The following is a 20,244-nucleotide window of genomic DNA, read 5'->3' as shown; positions in this document are numbered from 1 at the left end:
TGTTAGAGTTTGTTGTTATTGTTGTTTTGATTTGTGATCAAAATAATTTTACATGTGATATTTTGAACTGGTTGTGGTTGGAATGTAAGAATACTATTAATTTTTTTTTTAGGTTTTATATCTTTATTCAGATGTGATTCAACTGTTGAATAAAGCCCTTTTAGCATTATAAAATCCAATGTTTTGAAATGTTTTTTGCTCAGCAATACAGTTGTATTTTACATCTTTTATAATCCTGAAGAGATTCTCTTATTTGGAGTTTTCATGCATTCAGGTATTTGGCATGATGCCTGATGTGATCAGTAATAAAGGTTGCAATGAAGTAGTAGCTATGATCATAACCGTCTTGTAATCTAAAAACAACAGGGATTTTCTTTTCTGTACAGGCAGCTATGAAGTTATCAGGGAGTAACTGTCCATCTAAAAGAAACTGGTCATCTTTTCCTTGATCAATTAGTATGTCCAGCTGAGAACCTGGATAGGATTTCACAAGATGGGTAGCATCATATGCCTTCCATTTACTTTGATCTGTTCCCAAATATCCACTAAAGGCTTTTTTGCCCCAGCGACAGAGTAAAGGGTTGCAAATTGGCGCAAATGCTGACACAGATTTGTATTTTCCAGGATTTTTCAAAGCACAGATCAGAGCTCCATGGCCTCCCATGGAGTGGCCAAAAATAGATGTCCTTTGGGGATCCACTGGAAAATTGGCATTTATGAGTTTGGGAAGCTCCTCCGTGATGTAAGAGTACATTCTGTAGTTGGTTTTCCAAGGATCTTCGGTGGCATCAACATAAAACCCAGCACCAGTGCCAAAGTCCCAGCTCTCATCTTCTCCTTTAATATTGCAGCCACAAGGGCTGGTGTCTGGAGCAATGACAACAAGACCATGTTCTGAAGCAGCTTGATGATAACCAGATTTTGATATAAAATTTTGTTCTGTGCCAGTTAAACCTGAGAGCCAATACAGCGCTGGGCACTTTCCAGTTTCTGCCTTTGGTGGGAGGTAAACAGCAAATTTCATTTTGCAGTTCAGTTCAACACTGTCATGTTCAAAAACTTTCTGCAATCCCCCAAAGCACTTGTTGCTGGAAATCTGCTTCAATGCCATTCTTCTCCTGTCCAATTGTTGACTGCTTTTTGCTCAAACCAAAGGGTAGACGATGCTCCGGCAGCAGAGTTACCAGCAGACACACAAGAATACTATTAATTTTTATGTACTGTTTGCAATGACTGCCTTAGTGAATACTCCTGTTATTTCTAATAACTTTTAAGTTGATTCCCTCAGGCCCCCCATATATATATGATAATGTCATTTGCAAACCATGACAATTTTACCACTTCCTTTTCTTCTTTTCTTTTCTTTTTTTGAGGCAGATCTCACTTTGTCACAAGGCTGGAGTGCAGTGGCTGGATCTCAGCTCACCGCAACCTCTGCCTCCTGGGTTCAAGCAATTCTCCCACCTCAACCTCCTGCGTAGCTAGGATGACAGGCACGCGCCACCACGTCCAGCTAAGTTTTGTATTTTTAGTAGAGACGGGTTTCACCATGTTGGCCAGGATGGTCTCTATCTCTTGACCTGGTGATCCGCCCACCTCAGCCTCTCCAAGCGCTGGGATTACAGGCATGAGTCACCGTGCCCAGCCCTTCACCTCCCTTTCAATATTTAAACCTCATATTTTGGTTTTTTGACCGATTATACTATCAAACAATTATAATTTCTATGAAAAAATCTGGGACTAGGACAAAATCTTTTGAATTGGGGAAAATAATATATAGGAAAACTATTTTACGCATTTTATTATTTAGATGGAGGCTTAATTGTGGTGTGATGTTTCCAAACTACCCTCTCCAAAAGCTTAGAACCAAAATTTTCCACTTAAAAAACTTTCCAGAATTGTGGTTTGTCTAAATATTCCATATCTGCATTGCTTTGAAAGAACTTAAAACTAAGTCCAGATTCCAGGTACAGCCTGACTTTCTTCTTACCATTTCAGATACAAATTCAAGTGGGACTTTTCAGAGGGCTTCAGACATATAATTATCCCAAATAATTTATTAAATAAAAGCGTATCCCAAAGAATTTATTAAATAAAAAGCTTTGAATCAGGAAAACAAGAACCTCAAGTTATATAAGGGTGAATCTCCTGCAAATCTAGAGAACAGCTGCCAGCACAAAAACAACATAACCTCAGCTTTCAGAGGAATATTGCAGCCTTCACCAGGCATTGGCTTCTGTTCTTTTACAACAGTTTGTTAACGCTCTCTTGAGCAGTGGGAGTGGCAGATTTTTCACAAGGGAAACTAGGGGTGGCAATCTGGCAGGAAGGGGAAGCTAGAGGACTTACCTCAAGGCTACTCCTGCATAGTAAATAATGTGCGTTCTAAACATGCTTTTAATTTTTTTTTTTTTTTTTTTTTGAGACAGGGTCTCACTCTGTCACACAGGCTGGAGTGCGGTGCTGCGATCTTAGCTCACTGCAGCCTCTGCCTCCCAGATTCAAGCGATTTTCCTGCCTCAGCCTCCAGAGTAGCTGGGCCCAACAGATGCATGCCACCACACCCATGGGTTTGTTTTTTGTTTTCTTTTCTATTTTTAGTAGAGATGGGGTTTTGCTCTGTTGGCCAGGCTGGTTTCGAACTCCTGGTCTCAAGTGATCTGCCCACCTCGGCCTCCCAAAGTGCTGAGATTACAGGTATGAGCCACTGTGCCTGGCCAAAAATATGCTTTTTTTTATAATTATAAACTTTTGTTTATGTATTAATTACGTTTCTGGAGGGGGTTATGGGGTTTATGAAAATTGGTAGAGGGAGCTAAAGCTCTCCCAGGCCATTCCTTCCCCTTGCTAATGCTATAAAGTACTGTTCTAAATTGTTGGAGAGAAGATTTCAAACGCTATCACAATACACACATGCAAACATACACAAACCGAAGGTAACTATGTGAGGAGATGGATATGTTAATTTGCTTGACTGTAGCAATCCTTTCACTGTGTTTATGTATATCAAAACATCATGTTGTACTAACTTAAAATATACACTTTTTATTACAAAAATGAGACAAAAATAAATTGTACAGAAATATAAAGCTTAAAAAGTACAATTCTTGCCCTCAAAATGACATATACTCTAAACAAAATGGTAGGGCACAAGGAGAAGGCAAGGCATGAATCAAAGAAAAAGACTGAGGTAACTGCCGATTATGGGCATAGTATATGACTAACTATTCCACCTCGAGGTTACAAATGAAAACATCGATGTCTAGGGCTAAGTTGATTTTAAATTCTGACTTAACACTTTGTTGATGATGGCAAAAGACCTCTATGGACGTGGGTGCAGGAAGAAGGAAAGAGAAGTATCTTTTTCCTAGCACCCCTAGAAATGAGGTCCTTAAACTCTGGTGAGTCCAGAGAGGTACCTTGTCTCAGCACATAGCTAATTATGTAGCAGCTCTTTGGGAAGAGGGGTTTCAAATCCTCCAGAGAGTTCAACTTAGGTCTGGAGACTGAAAACAACCCAGGTGGAGCAGCTTCAATTCAGCACTTACTGTGTAAACATGTTATAGGCACTATATTGGGGATAAAATTAGATAAAATATTCTCTATTTTCAGAGTCGATAGAAGAAGTTTTCCTTTCTGCCACCTCACAGTCACACTAAGGATCTTACCTGTGCATAATCATTCAGAAGGATCCACCAAAACAACTGGGCTTGCATTTTCCAGAAGCTTCTTATCCTTGAGATTGTGTGCCCCTTATGAATGGAGTACAAACAAATGACAACAACAAAAAATGTAGAAGATGCTCTGGCCCATTCTTTTTCCTTTTTTTCCCCTAGAGACAGGGCATCACTGTAGCCCAGGATGGAGTGTAGTGGTGCAAACATGGCTCACTGAAGCCTTTATCTCCCAACTCAAGCAATCCTCCCACCTCCCGGCCTCCTGAGTAGCTGGGATCACAGGTGTGTGCCACCACACCTGGCTAATGTTTTAATTTTTTGTAAAGATGGGGTCTCCCTGTGATGCTCAGGCTGGTCTCAAACTCCTGGCCTTGAGCAATCCCCCCATCTCGGCCTCCCAAAGTGCTAGGATTATAGGTGTCAATCTGGACAGTTCTCTTTAACTCTCAAATGCCCACATCAGAAAAGACACTACAAATTTAAGCTGATTTTTCTATTGCTCTGTAGGTGCACTGTGTTAACAATTTTTAGCTTAATGAATGCCAACTGTGAGCCAATTTAAACCAAATAAACCAGGCCAAGTCATTCTGTTACACAGTAGATCAGAGCAAACCCCATTCTAGCCTGGACCAGTGGCATCCAAACCAGAACCCAAATGCCTGGGGAGAAAGCCCAATTTAATTAACCTTCTACCCTGAACTCTTTTTTTCTCTTTTGAGACAGCGTCTCACTCTGCTGCCCTGGCTAGAGTACAGTGGCTGATCTTGGCTCACTGCAACCTCTGCCTCCGGGGTTCAAGCGATTCTCCTACCTCAGCCTCCTGAGTAGCTGGGACTACGGGTGAACACCACCATGCCTGGCTACTTTTTTCTATTTTTAGTAGAGGTGGGGTTTCACCATGTTGGCCAGGCTGGTCTCAAACTCCTGACCTCAAGTGATCCACCCACCCTGCCTTCCAAAGTGCTGGGATTACAGGTGTGAGCCACCACACCAGGCCCCTGAACTCGATTCTATCTACCATCCCCTCCTCCAAAACTTCTTCCTCCCCAAGCCTTCTCCACCTCAAAAAATGGTAATCCCATCAACCCAGCCATTTGCTTCATCCAGAGACTTGGGAGTCATCTTTAATGGATATGCTTTCTAACTTCCCAGATCTAATGACTGCATCCTGTCAATTCTACCTCCAACTTCTCTTGAATTCATCTACTTCTCTTTCCTCTAGCATCACCCTCTCCCTTAATCTCCCTCTTAGAAAGCTGCAATAGCTTCCTAGCTGATCTGCTTACTTCCACTCTTACAGGAATCCATCAGATTCCTTAGGGACCTAATAGGTCTCTTTTTCTCCACATACCTATCTTTTCATAGCACTTATCACAATTTATTTAAATAAATAAATAAATATATATATATAGTTACATATATTTGTTTATATATACGTGTGTGTATATATATATTTATGGAATGTTTATCTCCTCAGAATTTAATTTTCCATGAAGACAAAGTTCATGTCTGATTTTCTTTTACTAAATGATTCCTAGTGCCGAACACAGTACCCATCATATAGTCAGCACCGATAAAACTTGTTGGAAGAATGAATGAATGAATGCTTTGTGGAATCCCAGCATGACAGAAGTCCTTCTGTCCACAACAGACAACTGTAATCCAGAGTCCATTCTCTTAAAAGTCTTTTTTTTTTTAACCTCAGAGCCACATGAGCCAATTCTTCAAAGAGAATGTACTTACTCCTCCAGGCTGATTATACAGTGTCCTTCTAGCAGATTGGTTTAGGAAGAAAAGAGTCAGATCTCTGATGGAGCCAGACTAGATGGAGAGAAGCCAAATGAGAAAACTCTAATGTGTTGGAAAGCTCTGAAGACAAAATGAAACAAAAATCTTAGAAGTAGAGCCTTGGAGGCATTTTTGCCATCTGGTGGCAATAATCTTAATCTGCAGGCAACCAAGCACTTTTCCCTCAGCTTTCTATATAATATGTCTCAATGTTTCTGAAATTTTACAATGATTTTAACCTTGGTGTGGGCCTCCTTTGATTTCATCATGCCCTGTATTCTAGAAATTTATGGGCACCAGTTCTGGAAAACTTTTTCAAATTCTTTTTTTTTTTTTTTGAGTCGGAGTTGCCCAGGCTGGAGGGCAGCTCAATCTCGGTTCACTGCAACCTCTGCATCCCAGGTTCAAGCAATTCTCCTGCCTCGGCCTCCTGAGTAGCTAAGATTACAGGCATGCACCACCATGTCCAGCTAGTTTTTGTATTTTTAGTAGAGATTGGGTTTCTCCATGTTGGTTAAGTTGGTATCGAACTCCCTACCTGAAGTGATCCGCCCGCCTTGGCCTCCCAAAGTACTGGGATTACAGGCACTCAGCCTTCAAATTATTTTAGTACTTTTCTTCCCAACATTTTCTCTTTCTCTTGTTGAAACTTCTATTATATTATTCAGATGTTAGATCTCTGATCTTTTAACTTGCTTTTCTTTTTTCTTCTATCTCCCATTATATCTTTTTGTACTAATTTTTGAAAGGTAATAATTTTGGCTCCATCAAAATATCACTTAACCCATTGATTAAACCAAGATAACTTTATTCCTACGGAAGTAAGGAAGAACATTAACTTGATAGGATCTTAGTAGCCTCTCAGAAGGGGCAGGGAAAAGTTGAGATATTTATCAAGTTTTGAAGTCTTGTTTAAGACAGGTCTTTCAATGCTAGGGCTTGATCAGAATTGGTTGGATAAGGATAATAGTTTAGGGTTGGTGGACACAGCAAGGATTTTGAGGTGACGGATTCAAAGACTGTTGGTGCCAGTCTTGGTGGCTCATGCCTGTAATCCCAGCACTTTGAGACGCTGCTGAGGGAGGATCACTTGAACCCAGGAGTTTGAGACCAGCCTGGGCAATACAGTGAGACCCCTGTCTCTACCAAAAATTAGCTGAGCTTGATGGTGTATGCCTGTGTTCCCAGCTGCTCAGGAGGCTGAGAAGGGAGGATCACTTGAGTCCAGGAGTTGAAGGCTGCAGCGAGCTATGATCATGCCACTGTACTCCAGCCTGAGCAACAGAACAAGACCCTGTCTCAAAAAAAAGAGAGAGAGAGAGAAAGAAAAAGAAAAAGAAAAAAGGACTCTTGGGGAGTAAACCATCACTTAATGCTATCTATTGGTAAATTTGACAGTTTGATGTTTATTTTAACAGGTTTTGGGGGAGATAAATCCCAGAATAAACAGGGTTATTTGCTTCTTTTATTGCCTCATGAAAGAGGTCCCTTTAATAGTAAAGTTTTATTTGTGAAGAGACTGAAAGAGTAATGCCTTGTAAATTTAAACAATAAACTATATGGTTTCAGTCCTTGGAAACCACTTTATTTTTCACGCTTTATTTTCTTTCCCTTCTGTTGCATTTTTTCTCTACTATAGCATTTTCCACTTCCAAGGGTCTCTTTGCTTCCCAGTATTCCTTTTTAAAGTCTCCTTTCTTTGGGAAGAGAGGAAATATAACATCTTTTCTTAGCAACAAGAATAGACAGTAGGTGTTTTTTAAACACATTTTCCTGCCATCTCCATTGCCTTGATTTCCTCTGAGTTCCATTTTGTTCATTTTGTCCTTCATGCCAGAGAAATTCCTTTATTGTCTAAAGGTGATCCTTTAGGAGCATGACTAATCACAGGCATAAAAGTATCAGTTAAATAAGATAAATAAGCTCTAGAGATCTGCTGCAGGACAATGTGCTTACAGACAACAAAAACATACTGTACACTTAACATTTGTTAAGAGGGTAGATCTCATGTTAAGTGTTCTTACCACAACAAATTAAACTAAAAGAAAGAATAGTGAGACCAATAGCAGAGATGAGGCACAGTAGGAGGTTGGGCTGATCAGTGTAGGATGATCTTATTAAACCTGAAATGTTTTCCCCGATCTTGGGCTGGAACATTTTCCCAAAGAGAAAGTTTCCAGTTTCCTGTGGGTTGAAGAGGGTAAGCCTGGTTGAAGAGAGTAAGCTTGGTTGCAGCATTCTTAAGATCTGAGTTGGAGAAGGGAGCTGGGTTGTCATTGTCTAATATTGGCTTTCGTTTAAGTCTCATTTACAGTAAAGTATCCCTGTCCTCAACGATGGCTTTTTTTTCCCCAGTCACTTTCCTCCTTTCAGAGATATGTAGCCCCTCTAATACCTAAGCTTTTCTGGAGTTCTGGGAATTGGCTTGCTCTGAGCTTCTCTCATTAATAGTTTAATGGGTTATCACTCTGCTAGATCAGTTTCCACTCTTGTCTCTGCTTTACAACTCCTAAAGTGTAGTCACTGTCATCTTCTTATCCAGTTTCTTTGTCCTTGTGGATTTATGCATTTGGAATACATTGACATTTTAGAAGACTTTGGATAGGCAGCAGTGATAAGTGAATGTGCTCATTAAAACACATTTAACTGGGAGTCTGCATTATATTCCTAAGGTCCCTTCAACTTCTAATTTTGCAATTTTAAATACATTTTAATTAAGGCAAGAGTGAGTACATAATTAGATATGATACTGGAGCAATTACAATTTCATGCATATGAGATAGAAAAAGAGAGGTAATTAGCTTTAGCTTTTCAGTAATCAGTCTAGGGGAAGCTTCATGGAAGAGGTATTTTAATAACTGAACCTGAACCCTTTCTCTGTCTTTCTCCCTTAAGAGCAGCATAGATGAATCAAAGAGAAGTTGAGGTAGCCAGCAGCAAGCTTGATCTTGATTCAGACTACAAAAACAAACTACCACCAAGATTTAGGAAAGAAGAAAAGACAATATTAAAAAGCCTGAACATCACATAGGGAGAAACTGCATGTGCCTGACTAAGGCAATGCTAACAGGAATAGAAAGAAAGCATGGATAGATATTTAGATGACATGATTTTGCATTTTTTAAAGTAATGAATCAAGGGGGCTGGATGTGGTGGCTCACACTTGTAATCCCAGAACTTTGGGAGGCCAAGACAGAGAATCACTTGAGCCTCCGAGTTCAAGCCCATCCTGGGTGACATATCGAGACCCCATCTCTACAAAAAACTTTAAAATTCACCGGACATGGTGGTGCATACCTATAGTACTAGCTGCTTGAGAAGTTGAGAGGGAAGATTTGCTTGAGCCCAGGAGTATGAGTCTGCAATGAGCTATGATTGTGCTGCTGCCTTCTGGCCTAGGTGACAAAGCAAGACCCTGACTATAAAATTTAAAAATAAATAATGAATAAAAATTGGTAAATTAATGAGTTTACTGAATACCTATAAGTAAAGAGGACACTGTACGAAATAAAATAAGAAAGAGAAACTAGGATTGTGCTCAGGAGTTAAAGATATTCTTAAATAATAAATATTTTTTATATTATTGGGTAACTTATGACTTGAGAATAACCACAAAGTGACACAGTTAATGAAAAGTTTAGACGATTTCAGTACAGAAGATGGCAGAATAGGAACAGCTCTGGAGTGCATTTACCAGCGAGAACGCAGAGGGTGAGTGATCACCACATTTTCAAATGAATTTTTACTGCTCACAGACCAGGAGATTCTGGGTGGAAAAGTGCCACAAGTCTCCAGCACGGCTGTTTCAGCCAGCGCAGCAGGTCTCCGCACAAAAACTCACACAAATCTGGGAACCGTCTCAACTGGCACCTGGAACGCCTGAGAGACACAAGTCACCCATTCAACTGAAAAAAAAAAAAGGGGCTGAAACAGGGAGCTATGTAACCTAGCTTGGTGGGTCCCACCCCCATAAAGAACAGCAATCTGAAACGCTCTGGATTGAGAGTTTCACAGCAAGCACAGCTGGACCCGGGACAGTCCAGCTCTGGTGGGGGAAGGGTGTCCACCATTACTGAGGCAGTCCACCATTACTAAGGCAGTCCACCATTACAGAGGCAGTTGCCATTACCGAAGCAGTCCACCATTACTGAGGCAGTCTGCCATTACAGAGACAGTCTGCCATTACTGAAGCAGTCTGACTATACCTCTATAAACAAAACCGCAAGGAAGTTCACATAGCAGCTGGGCAGAGCCCATGGTAGCTCAGCAACGCCTCTGCTGGCAGACTGTGACTAGGCTACCTCCTCACTGGGCAGCACATCTCTGAAAAAAGGCAGCAGCACGTCAGGAACTTATAAATAAAGCCCCACCTTCCCAGGACAGAGCACCTGGGGAAAAAAAGGTGGTTATGAGTTCCACTGCAGCAGACTTAAACGTACCAGCCCCACAGCTCTGAATGGAACAACAGAGCTCACAGCTCAGCACCTGAGCTCCTATAAGGGATAGACTGTCTCCTTAAGCAGCTTCCTAACCCCTCATATATCCAAAGAGACACCTCATAAAGAAGAGCTCAGGCTGACATCTGGGACAAAGACAACAGAAGAAACTGGCAGCAACCCTTACTGTTCTGTAGCTACTGCAGGTGATCTCCAGGCAAGCAGGGTCTGGAGTGGACCTCTAGCAGTCCTATAGCAGAGGGGCCTGTTAGAAGGAAAACTAAAAAAAAGAAAGAAAGAATTTCATCATCAATAAAAAAGACATACACTCAGAGACACCATCCGAAAGTCACCAACTACAAAGACCACAGGTAGGTAAATCCACAAAGATGAGAAGAAACCAACACAAAAATTATGAAAACACCCAAAACAGAACACCTCTCCTCCTCCAAGGGATCACAGCTCCTCACCAGCAAGAGAACAAGGCTGGATGGAGAATGAGTCTGACAAATTAACAGTAACAGGCTTCAGAAAGTGTGTAATAACAAACTTCTCTGAGCTAAAAGAACATGTTCTAACCCAATGCAAAGAAACTAAGAACCTTGAAAAAAGGTTTGATGAAATGCTAACGAGAATAAACAGCTTAGAGAAGAATATAAATGAATTGATGGAGCTAAAAAACACAACATGAGAACTTCACGAAGTTTCAATAGCTGAATTGATCAAGCAGAAGAAAGGATATCAGAGACTGAAGATCAACTCAGTGAAATAAAACAAGAAGGCAAGATTCGATAAAAAAAAAAAAGAGTAAAAAGAAATAAGCAAAGCCTCCAAGAAATATGGATTATGTGAAAAGACCTAATCTACGTTTGATAGGTATACCTGAATGTGACGGAGAGAATGAATCCAAGCTGAAAAACACTCTTCAGGATGTTATCCAGGAGATCTTCCCTAACCTAGCAAGGCAGGCCAATATTCAAGTCCAGGAAATACAGATTTCCACAAAAGTATTCCTCAAGAAGAGCAACCCAAAGGCACATAATCATTAGATTCACCAGGGTTGAAATAAAGGAAAAAATGCTAAGGGCAGCCAGAGAGAAAGGTCGGGTTACCCACAAAGGGAAGCCCATCAGACTCACAGCAGATCTCTTGGCAGAAACCCTACAAGCCAGAAGAGAGTGAGGGCCAATATTCAAATCCTTAAAGAAAAGAACTTTCAACCTAGAATTTCATATCCAGCCAAACTAAGCTTCATAAGTGAAGGAGAAATAAAATCCTTTACGAACAAGCAATTGCTCAGAGATCTCATCACCACCAGGCCTGCCTTACAAGAGCTCCTGAAAGAAGCACTAAACATAGAAAGGAACAACCAGTACCAGTCACTCCAAAAACGTACCAAATGGTAAAGAGCATTGACACAATGAAGAAACTGCATCAACGAATGGGCAAAACAACCAGCTAACATCAAAATGGCAGAATCAAATTCACACATAACAATATTAACCTTAAATGTAAATGGGCTAAATGCCCCAATCAAAAGACATAGACTGGCAAATTGGATAAAAATTCAAAACCCATCAGTGTGCTGTATTCAGAAAACCCACCTCACATGCAAAGACACACATAGGCTCAAAATAAAGGGGTGGAGGAAGATTTACCAAGCAAACGGAGAGCGGAAAAAAAAAAAGCGGGAGTTGCAATCCTAGTCTCTGATAAAATAGACTTTAGACCAACAAAGATCAAAAGAGACAAAGAAGGGCATTACATAATGGTAAAAGGATCAATGCAGCAAGAAGAGCTGACGATACTAAATATATACACATCCAATACAGAAACACCCAGATACAAAAAGCAAGTTCTTAATGACCTACAAAGAGACTTAGACTCCCACACAATGATAGTGGGAGACTTTAACACTCTACTGTCAATATTAGACAGATCAACAAGACAGAAAATTAGCAAGGATATCCCGGACTTGAACTCAGATATGGACCAAGCAAACCTAATAGACATTTACAGAACTCTCCACCCCAAATTCACAGAATATACGTTCTTCTCAGCACCACATCATACCTACTCTAAAATTGACCACATAATTGGAAGTAAATCACTCCTCAGCAAATGCAAAAGAATGGAAATCATAACAAACGGTCTCTCAGATCAATGCAATCAAATTAGAACTCAGGATTCAGAAACTAATTCAGAACCACACAACTTCATGGAAACTGAACAACTGGCTCTTGAATGTTGACTGAATAAACAACGAAATGAAGTCAGAAATAAAGATGTTCTTCGAAACCAACGAGAATGAAGACACAATGTACCAGAATCTCTGGGACACATTTAAAGCAGTATCTAAGAGGGAAATTTATAGCAATAAATGCCCACATGAGAAGCAAGAAAAGATCTAAAATTGACACCCTATCAACAAAATGGAAAGAGCTGGAGGAGCAAGATCAAAAAAACTCAAAAGCTAGCAGAAGACAAGAAATAACTAAGATCAGAGTAGAACTGAAAGAGATAGAGACACAAAAAACCCTTCAAAAAATTAATAAATCCAGGAGCTGGTTTTTTGAAAAGATCAACAAAACAGACAGACCACTAGCCAGACTGATAAAAAAGAAAAGAGAGAATAATCAAATAGATGCAATAAAAAAATAAAGGGATATCACCACCGATTCCACAGAAATACAAACTACCATCAGAGATTACTACAAACAACCTGATGCACATAAGCCAGTAAAACTGGAAGAAATGGATAAATTCCCGCACACTTACACCCTCCCAAGCCTAATCCAGGAAGAAGTAGAAACCCTGAATAGGTTAGCAAGGGCTAAAGTTGAGGCAGCAATTAATAGTCTACCAAACAAATAACAAGGGCTAAAGTTGAGACAGCAATTAATAGCCTACCAAACAAAAAAAGCACAGGTCCAGATGGGTTCACAGCTGAATTCTACCAGACATACAAAGAGGAGCTATTACCACTCCTTCTGAAACTATTCCAAACATTCCAAAAAGAGGGAATCCTTCCCAAATCATTTTGTAAGACCAACATCATCCTGATACCAAAACCTGGCAGAGACTCAACAAGAAAAGAACATTTCAGGGCAATATCCATGATGAACTTCAATGCGAAAATCTTCAATAAAATACTGGCAAACCAATTGTAACAGCACATCAAAAAGCTTATCCATCACTATCAAGTAGGCTTCATCCCTGGGATGCAAGGCTGATTCAACATACACAAGTCTATAAACGTAATCCACCACATAAACAGAACCAAAGACAAAAACCACATGATTATCTCAATTGATGCAGAGAAGGCCTTCAACAATATTCAACAGGCCTTTATGCTAAAAACTCTCAATAAACTAGGTATCAATGGAATGTATCTCAAAATAATAAAAGCTATTTATGACAAACCCACAGCCAATATCATACTGAATGGCCAAGAACTGGAAGCATTCCCTTTGAAATCTGGCACTAGAAAAGGATGCCGTCTCTCACCACTCCTATTCAATATAGTATTGGAAGTTCTAGCCAGAGCAATCAGGCAAGAAAAAGAAATAGAGGGTGTTCAATTAGGAAAGGAGGAAGTCAAATTGTCTCTATTTGCAGACGACATGATTGTGTATTTAGAAGACCCCATAGTCTAAGCCCAAAATCTCCTGAAAATGATAAGCAACTTCAGCAAAGTCCCAGGATATAAAATCAATGTGCAGAAATCACAAGCATTCCTATACACCAATAGCAGACTTAAAGAGAGCCAAATCAAGAATGAACTGCCACTCACAATTGCTACAAAGAGAATAAAATACCTAGGAATAAAATGAACAAAGGATGAAAAGGACCTCTTCAAGGAGAACTACAAACCACTGCTCAAGGAAATAAGACAGGACACAAACAGATGGAAAAACATTCCATGCTCATGGTTAGAAAGAGTCAATATTGTCAAAATGGCCATACTACCCAAAGTAACTTGTAGATTCAATGCTATCCCCATCAAGCTACCTATGACCCTCTTCACAGAACTGGAAAAAAACACCTTAAACTTCATATGGAACCAAAAGAGAGCCCACAGAGCCAAGTCAATTCTAAGCAAAAAGAACAAAGCTGGAGGCATCATGCTACCTGACTTCAAACTATACTACAAGGCTACAATAATCAAAACAGCATGGTACTGGTATCAAAACAGAGATATAGACCAATGCAACAGAACAGAGGCCTCAGAGGCAACGCCACACATCTACAACCATCTGATCTTTGACAACGCCCCCAAAAAAAACAAGCAATGGGGAAAGGATTCTCTTTTTAATAAATGGTGTTGGGAAAATTGGCCAGCCATGTGCAGGTAGAAGAACCTGGACCCCTTCCTGACACCTTACACTAAAATTAACTCCAGATGGATTAAAGACTTAAACATAAGACCTAACACCATAAAAAGCCTAGATGAAAACCTAGGCAAAACCATTCAGGACATAGGCATAGGTAAGGACTTCATGACTAACACAGCAAAAGCATTGGCAACAAAAGCCAAAATAGACAAATGGCATCTAATTAAACTCCAGAGTTTCCATATAGCAAAAGAAACAATCATTAGAGTGAACCAGCAACCAACAGAATGGGAAAAAATTTTTGCAATCTACCCATCTGACAAAGGGCTAATATCCAGAATCTACAAAGAACTAAAACAGATTTACAAGAAACAAACAAACAAACCCATTCAAAAGTGGGCGAAGGATATGAACAGACACTTTTCAAAAGAAGACATATATGAGGCCAACAAACATATAAAAAACTGCTCATCATCAGTGGTCATTAGGGAAATGCAAATCAAAACCACATTGAGATATCATCTCATGCCAGTTAGAATGGCAATTATTAAAAAATCTGGAGACAACAGATGCTGGAGAGGATGTGGAGAAATAGGAACACTTTTACACTGTTAGTGGGAGTGTAAATTATAGTTCAACCATTTTGGAAGACAGTGTGGCAATTCCTCAAGGACCTAGAAATAGAAATTCTGTTTGACCCAACAATCCCATTACTGGGTATATATCCAAAGGATTATAAATCGTTCTGTTATAAAGACACATGCAACATACATTCATTGCGGCACTGTTTACAATAGCAAAGACCTGGAACCAACCCAAATGCCCATTGATGATAGACTGGACAGAGAAAATGTGGCACAGATACACCATGGAATACTATACAGCCATAAAAAATGATGAGTTCATGTCCTTTGTAGGGACATGGATGAACCTGAAAACTATCATTCTCAGCAAACTGACAAAAGAACAGAAAATCAAACATCACATATTCTCACTGATAGGTGGGTGTTGAACAATGAGAATACATGGACACAGGGAGGGGAGCATCACACACTGGGGTCTGTTGGGGGGGACTAGAGGAGGGACAGCGGGAGGTAGGGAGTTGGGGAGGGATACTATGGGAAGAAATGCCAGATATAGGTGATGGGGATGGAGGCAGCAAACCACTTTACCATGTATGTACCTATGCAACAATCCTGCATGTTTTTCACATGTACCCCAGAACATAAAGTGCAATAAAATAAAATAAATAAATAAATAAATAAAATTTAAAAAAGATTTCAGTACAAATTAACAGTGGACATGCAAGAATGATTCAAAAAGGAAATTAAGAAAACAGTCTTATTTATAATAGCATCCAAAAGAATAAAATATCTATGAATAAATTTAACTAAGGAGGTGAAAGCCTTGTACACTGAAAACTACAATATGTTGCTGGAAGAAATTTAAGAAGACCTCAATAAATGAAAAGATATCTCACATTCATCTGCTGGAAATTGGAAGATTTAATATTGTTAAGACAGTAATGCTACCTAAAATTACCTACATAATCAATGCAATTCCTATCAAAATTGCAATGCCTTTTTTTTTTTTCAGAAATAGAAAAGCTGACCCTCTCAAATCCATATGGAATTGCAAGGGGCCCTGATTATCTAAAATAATATTGAAAAAATAACAAAGTTGTTAGACTCATAGTTTCCAATTTCAAAACTTACTACATAGCTACAGTAATCAAAGCAGTGTGTGGTACTGGCATAAGGACAGAGGTAAACATCAAGATAATAGAATTGAGAGTCCAGAAGTAAACCCATACATCTACGGACAACTGATTTTCAACAAGGGTGCCAAGACCATTCAATAGGGAGGACGTAATCTTTTTAACAAGTGGGTCAGGGTAAACTGGATATCCACATTCAAAAGAATGATACTTTTTGGACCCCTACTTCACACCATATACAAAAAGTAACTCAAAATAGATTTTTTTAAAAAAGCTTGCACATGGTGGCTCACACCTGTAAATCCCAGCACTTTGTCAGTCCAAGGTGGGTGGATCACCTGAGGTTCAAGACCAGCCTGGCCAACACAGTGAAACCCTGTCTTTATCAAAAATACAAAACTTAGCTGGGTGTGCTGGTGCATGCCTATAATCCTAGCTACTTGGGAGGCTGAGGCAGGAGAATGGCTTGAACCCAGAAGGTGGAGGTTGTAGTGAGTTGAGATGATCATGCCATTGCATTTCAGCCTAGGTGACAAAGCAGGACTCCATCTCAAAAAAAAAGAAAAGAAAAAATAGAACCTAAATATAGAAAAAAAAAAACTGTTAAACTCTTAGAAGAAAACATCAAGGTAAATTTTTACCACTTTGGATTGGACAATTAAGTCTTAGATATGGCACCAAAAGCACAAGCAATAAGAGAAAAAAATAGGTAAAATGGACTGTGTCAAAATTTAAAACTTTTATGCCAGGACATTACAAAGAAAGTGAAAAGACAACCTAAAGAATTGGACTTTTTAACTCATATATCTACTAAGTGCCTGGTATCAAAAATAGATTTTTTTTTTTTTAGACAGAGTCTCACCCTGTTGCTAGGCGCCAGGCTGGAGTGCAATGGCACGATCTTGGCTCACTGCAACCTCTGTCTCCTGGGTTCAAGCAATTCTCCTGCCTCAGCCTCCCAAGTAGCTGGGACTACAGGCACACACCACCATGCCCAGCTAATTTTTTTGTATTTTTAGTAGAGACAGGGTTTCACCATGTTGGCCAGGATGGTCTCGATCTCCTGACCTCATGATCCACCCACATCAGCCTCCCAAAGTGCTGGGATTACAGGCGTTAGCCACTGCACCCGGCCTAATAAAAACAGATTTTTTTTAAAAAAACTCTAACAGACAGTCCAGCAAGGGCCACCTGGGACTCAAGAGTCCATGCACCCTCCTGAAGCACCTGTTTTTCCCAAACTCAATTCCAAGCTTTGAGTTGAAGTCTTAGAAAGGAAAACTGGACCTGAGGGATCCAGAGACAGATGACGATGGAAATCAAGGGGCACAGTGCAGCTTGAGAGGACTCAAGATGGCGCTGTGAGAACAACCCAGGATTGGAGCTCTTGTTGAATCCGTGGAGAGGTGAGTCGGAGCTGCATTTCCAGACTGATCTTTGTTGCCCACAGAACAAGGAAATTCCCAAGTATAAAGGAGACGCGGGACGCCAGGCAGTACCTCTGCCTGGCGAAGCCAGCAGCCGGGGTGGCGACGGCCGGCCCTACCCAGCACTCCCCACAGGGCACGCTTGTCCGGGTGCCCTGTTGAACTGGCAACCTGAGACTTGAGAGGGCTGGACTTGAGACTGAATGAGACTTGGAGAGTGGGCCAGCCCAGGGGATTGCAGGGACAGAGCGTTTGGGATAGCCCAGTGGGACGAACAAAACCGCGATTTCAAAAGATCCCGAGCAGACAGTCCGAGACGCTCCGTGGGGGAGGGGCGTCCACCATTACTGAGGCAACCTGCCCCAACTGAGATACACGCCCACTGCTGACGCAGCCAGCCATTGCCGAGGCAACCCATCCCTACTGAGATACAAGTCCACTGCTGATGCAGCCTGCCGTTGCCGAGGCAACCCGCTACAACAGAGAGATTCCGCAGCAGGGCGTGGTGGAGACCACAGCAGAACAGCAGAACCTGCAGCAATAGGGCGAACCTCACAACAGCAGGGCGGAACCTCAGCAGGCAAACAGTGGCTAGTCTGCCTCCTAGCTGGGCAGGACACCTCAACGGACATCCAAATATAAAGCCCGAACCCCCCAACACAGAGCATTTGAGAAAAAAAGGGATTTTAATGAGCTCTGTTGCAGCAGAATCAAACATAGCAGCCTAACAGCCCTGAATGAACAACAGAGCTCACAGCTCAGCAATTGAGCTCCTATAAAGTACAGACTGTCTCCTCAAGCAGCTCCCTGACCCCTCTATATCCAAAAGACTGACATTTGGCAGGCATCATCCTGGGACAAAGATAGCAGAAAAAGAAACTGGTAACATCCCTCGCTGTGCCACAGCTGCTAGAGGTGCACCCCAGACAAGCAGGGCCTGGAGTGGACCTCAGCAGTCATACAGTGAAGGAGCTAGACTGGTAGAAGGAAAACCAAGTAACAGAAATACTTCATCATCAACAATCTGGGTGTCCACTCAGAGACCCAATCGAAAAGTCAGCAACTATGCAGACGACAAGCGGATAAATCCACAAAGATGGGAAGAAACCAGCGAAAAAAGGGAAAACACCTGAAACCAGAACACCTCGCCTCCTAGAAAGGACCAAAACTCCTCACCAGCAAGGGAAGAAAGCTGGACGGAGAATGACTGTGACGAAATGACGGAATTAGACTTCAGAAGGTGGATAATGAGAAACTTTTGTGAGCTAAAAGAACATGTATTAAATCAATGCAAAGAAACTAAGGAACTTGAAAAAAGATATGAGAAAATGGTAACAAGAATGGATAACTGAGAGAGGAATATGAATGAATTAAAGGAGCTGAAAAACACAATACGAGAACTTCGCGAAGCATGCACAAGTTTCAATAGCTGAATTGACCAAGCAGAAGAAAGAATATCTGAAGTCGAAGACCAACTCAATGAAGTAAAACGAGAAACCAAGATTAGAGAAAAAAGTGCAAAAAGGAATGAACAAAGTCTCCAAGAAATGTGGGACTATGTGAAGAGACCTAACCTACGTTTGATAGGTGTACCAGAAGGGGACGAAGAGAATGAATCCCAGCTGGAAAATACTCTTCAGGACATCATCCAGGAAAATTTCCCCCACCTAGCAAGACAGGCCAACACTCAAATGCAGGAAATACAGAGAACACCACAAAGATATTCCGCAAGAAGAGCAACCCCAAGGCACATAATCATCAGATTCAACAAGGTTGAAATAAAGGAGAAAATACTAAGGGCAGCCAGAGAGAAAGGTCGGGTCACCCACAAAGGGAAGCCCATCAGACTCACAGCAGATCTCTCGGCAGAAACACTACAAGCCAGAAGAGAGTGGGGGCCAATATTCAACATTCTTAAAGAAAAGAACTTTCAACCCAGAATTTCATATCCAGCCAAACTGAGCTTCAGAAGTGAAGGAAAAATAAAATCCTTTGCGAACAAGCAAGTACTCAGAGATTTTGTCACCACCAGGCCTGCTTTACAAGAGCTCCTAAAAGAGGCACTACACATAGAAAGGAACAACCAGTACCAGCCATTCCAAAATCACACTAAATGCTAAAGAACATCAACAATAATGAAGAATCTACAACAACTAACAGGCGAAACAGCCACTTAGCATCAAAATGGCAGTATCAAATTCACACATAACAATATTAACCCTAAATGTAAATGGACTAAATGCACCAATCAAAAGACACAGACTGGCAAATTGGATAAAAATCCAAAACCCTTCAGTGTGCTGTATCCAGAAAACCCATCTCACATACAAGGATACACAAAGGCTCAAAATAAAGGGATGGAGTAAGATTTACCAAGCAAATGGAGAGCAAAAAAAAGCAGGAGTTGCAATTCTCATCTCTGATAAAATAGACTTTAAAGCAACAAAGATCAAAATAGACAAAGAAGTCCATTACATAATGGTAAAAGGATAGATACAACAAGAAGAGCTAACGATCCTGAACATATATGAACCCAATGCAGGAGCACCCAGATACATAAGGCAAGTTCTTAATGACTTACAAAGAGACTTAGACTCCCACACAATGATAGTGGGAGACTTTAACACTCCACTGTCAATATTAGACAGATCAACCAGACAGAAAATCAACAAGGATATCCAGGGCTTGAACTCAGACCTGGAGCAAGCAAACCTGATAGACATTTACAGAACTCTCCACCCCAAATACACAGAATACACATTCTTCTCAGCACCACATCACACCTACTCTAAAATTGACCACATAACTGGAAGTAAAGCACTGCTCAACAAATGCAAAACAACTGAAATCATAACAAACAGCCCC

At 40.7% G+C, this 20,244-nt stretch overlaps 1 protein-coding gene and 1 pseudogene across 33 annotated transcripts in view; both read right to left on the bottom strand.

Moving 5' to 3' along the window:
• Nucleotides 1-20,244, bottom strand: part of SLC28A2 (solute carrier family 28 member 2) — a 107,335-nt gene that overhangs the window by 28,706 nt on the left and 58,385 nt on the right. For 17 of the 33 annotated variants that reach the window (XR_013520930.1, XR_013520942.1, XR_013520931.1 and 14 more), the window contains one exon: nucleotides 3,669-8,860. The exons of 3 other annotated variants lie outside the window; for them this stretch is intronic. Coding sequence is in view for 2 of the 30 variants with exons in the window: in XM_054239588.2 (XP_054095563.1) it covers nucleotides 8,740-8,860 (121 nt within the window). In the remaining 28 variants the exon portion in view is untranslated. Of the gene's footprint in view, nucleotides 1-100; nucleotides 8,861-20,244 lie in introns of those variants that run through there. 13 more of the 33 variants (XR_013520934.1, XR_008474260.2, XR_008474257.2 and 10 more) reach the window with 9 other exon arrangements.
• LOC100408068 (esterase D pseudogene) lies at nucleotides 101-1,155 on the bottom strand (annotated as a pseudogene).

Source organism: Callithrix jacchus, chromosome 8 (genome assembly GCF_049354715.1).
Source record: "Callithrix jacchus isolate 240 chromosome 8, calJac240_pri, whole genome shotgun sequence".
NCBI classification, from domain to species: Eukaryota; Metazoa; Chordata; class Mammalia; order Primates; family Cebidae; genus Callithrix; species Callithrix jacchus.
This window is presented reverse-complemented; position numbering and strand designations above follow the sequence as displayed.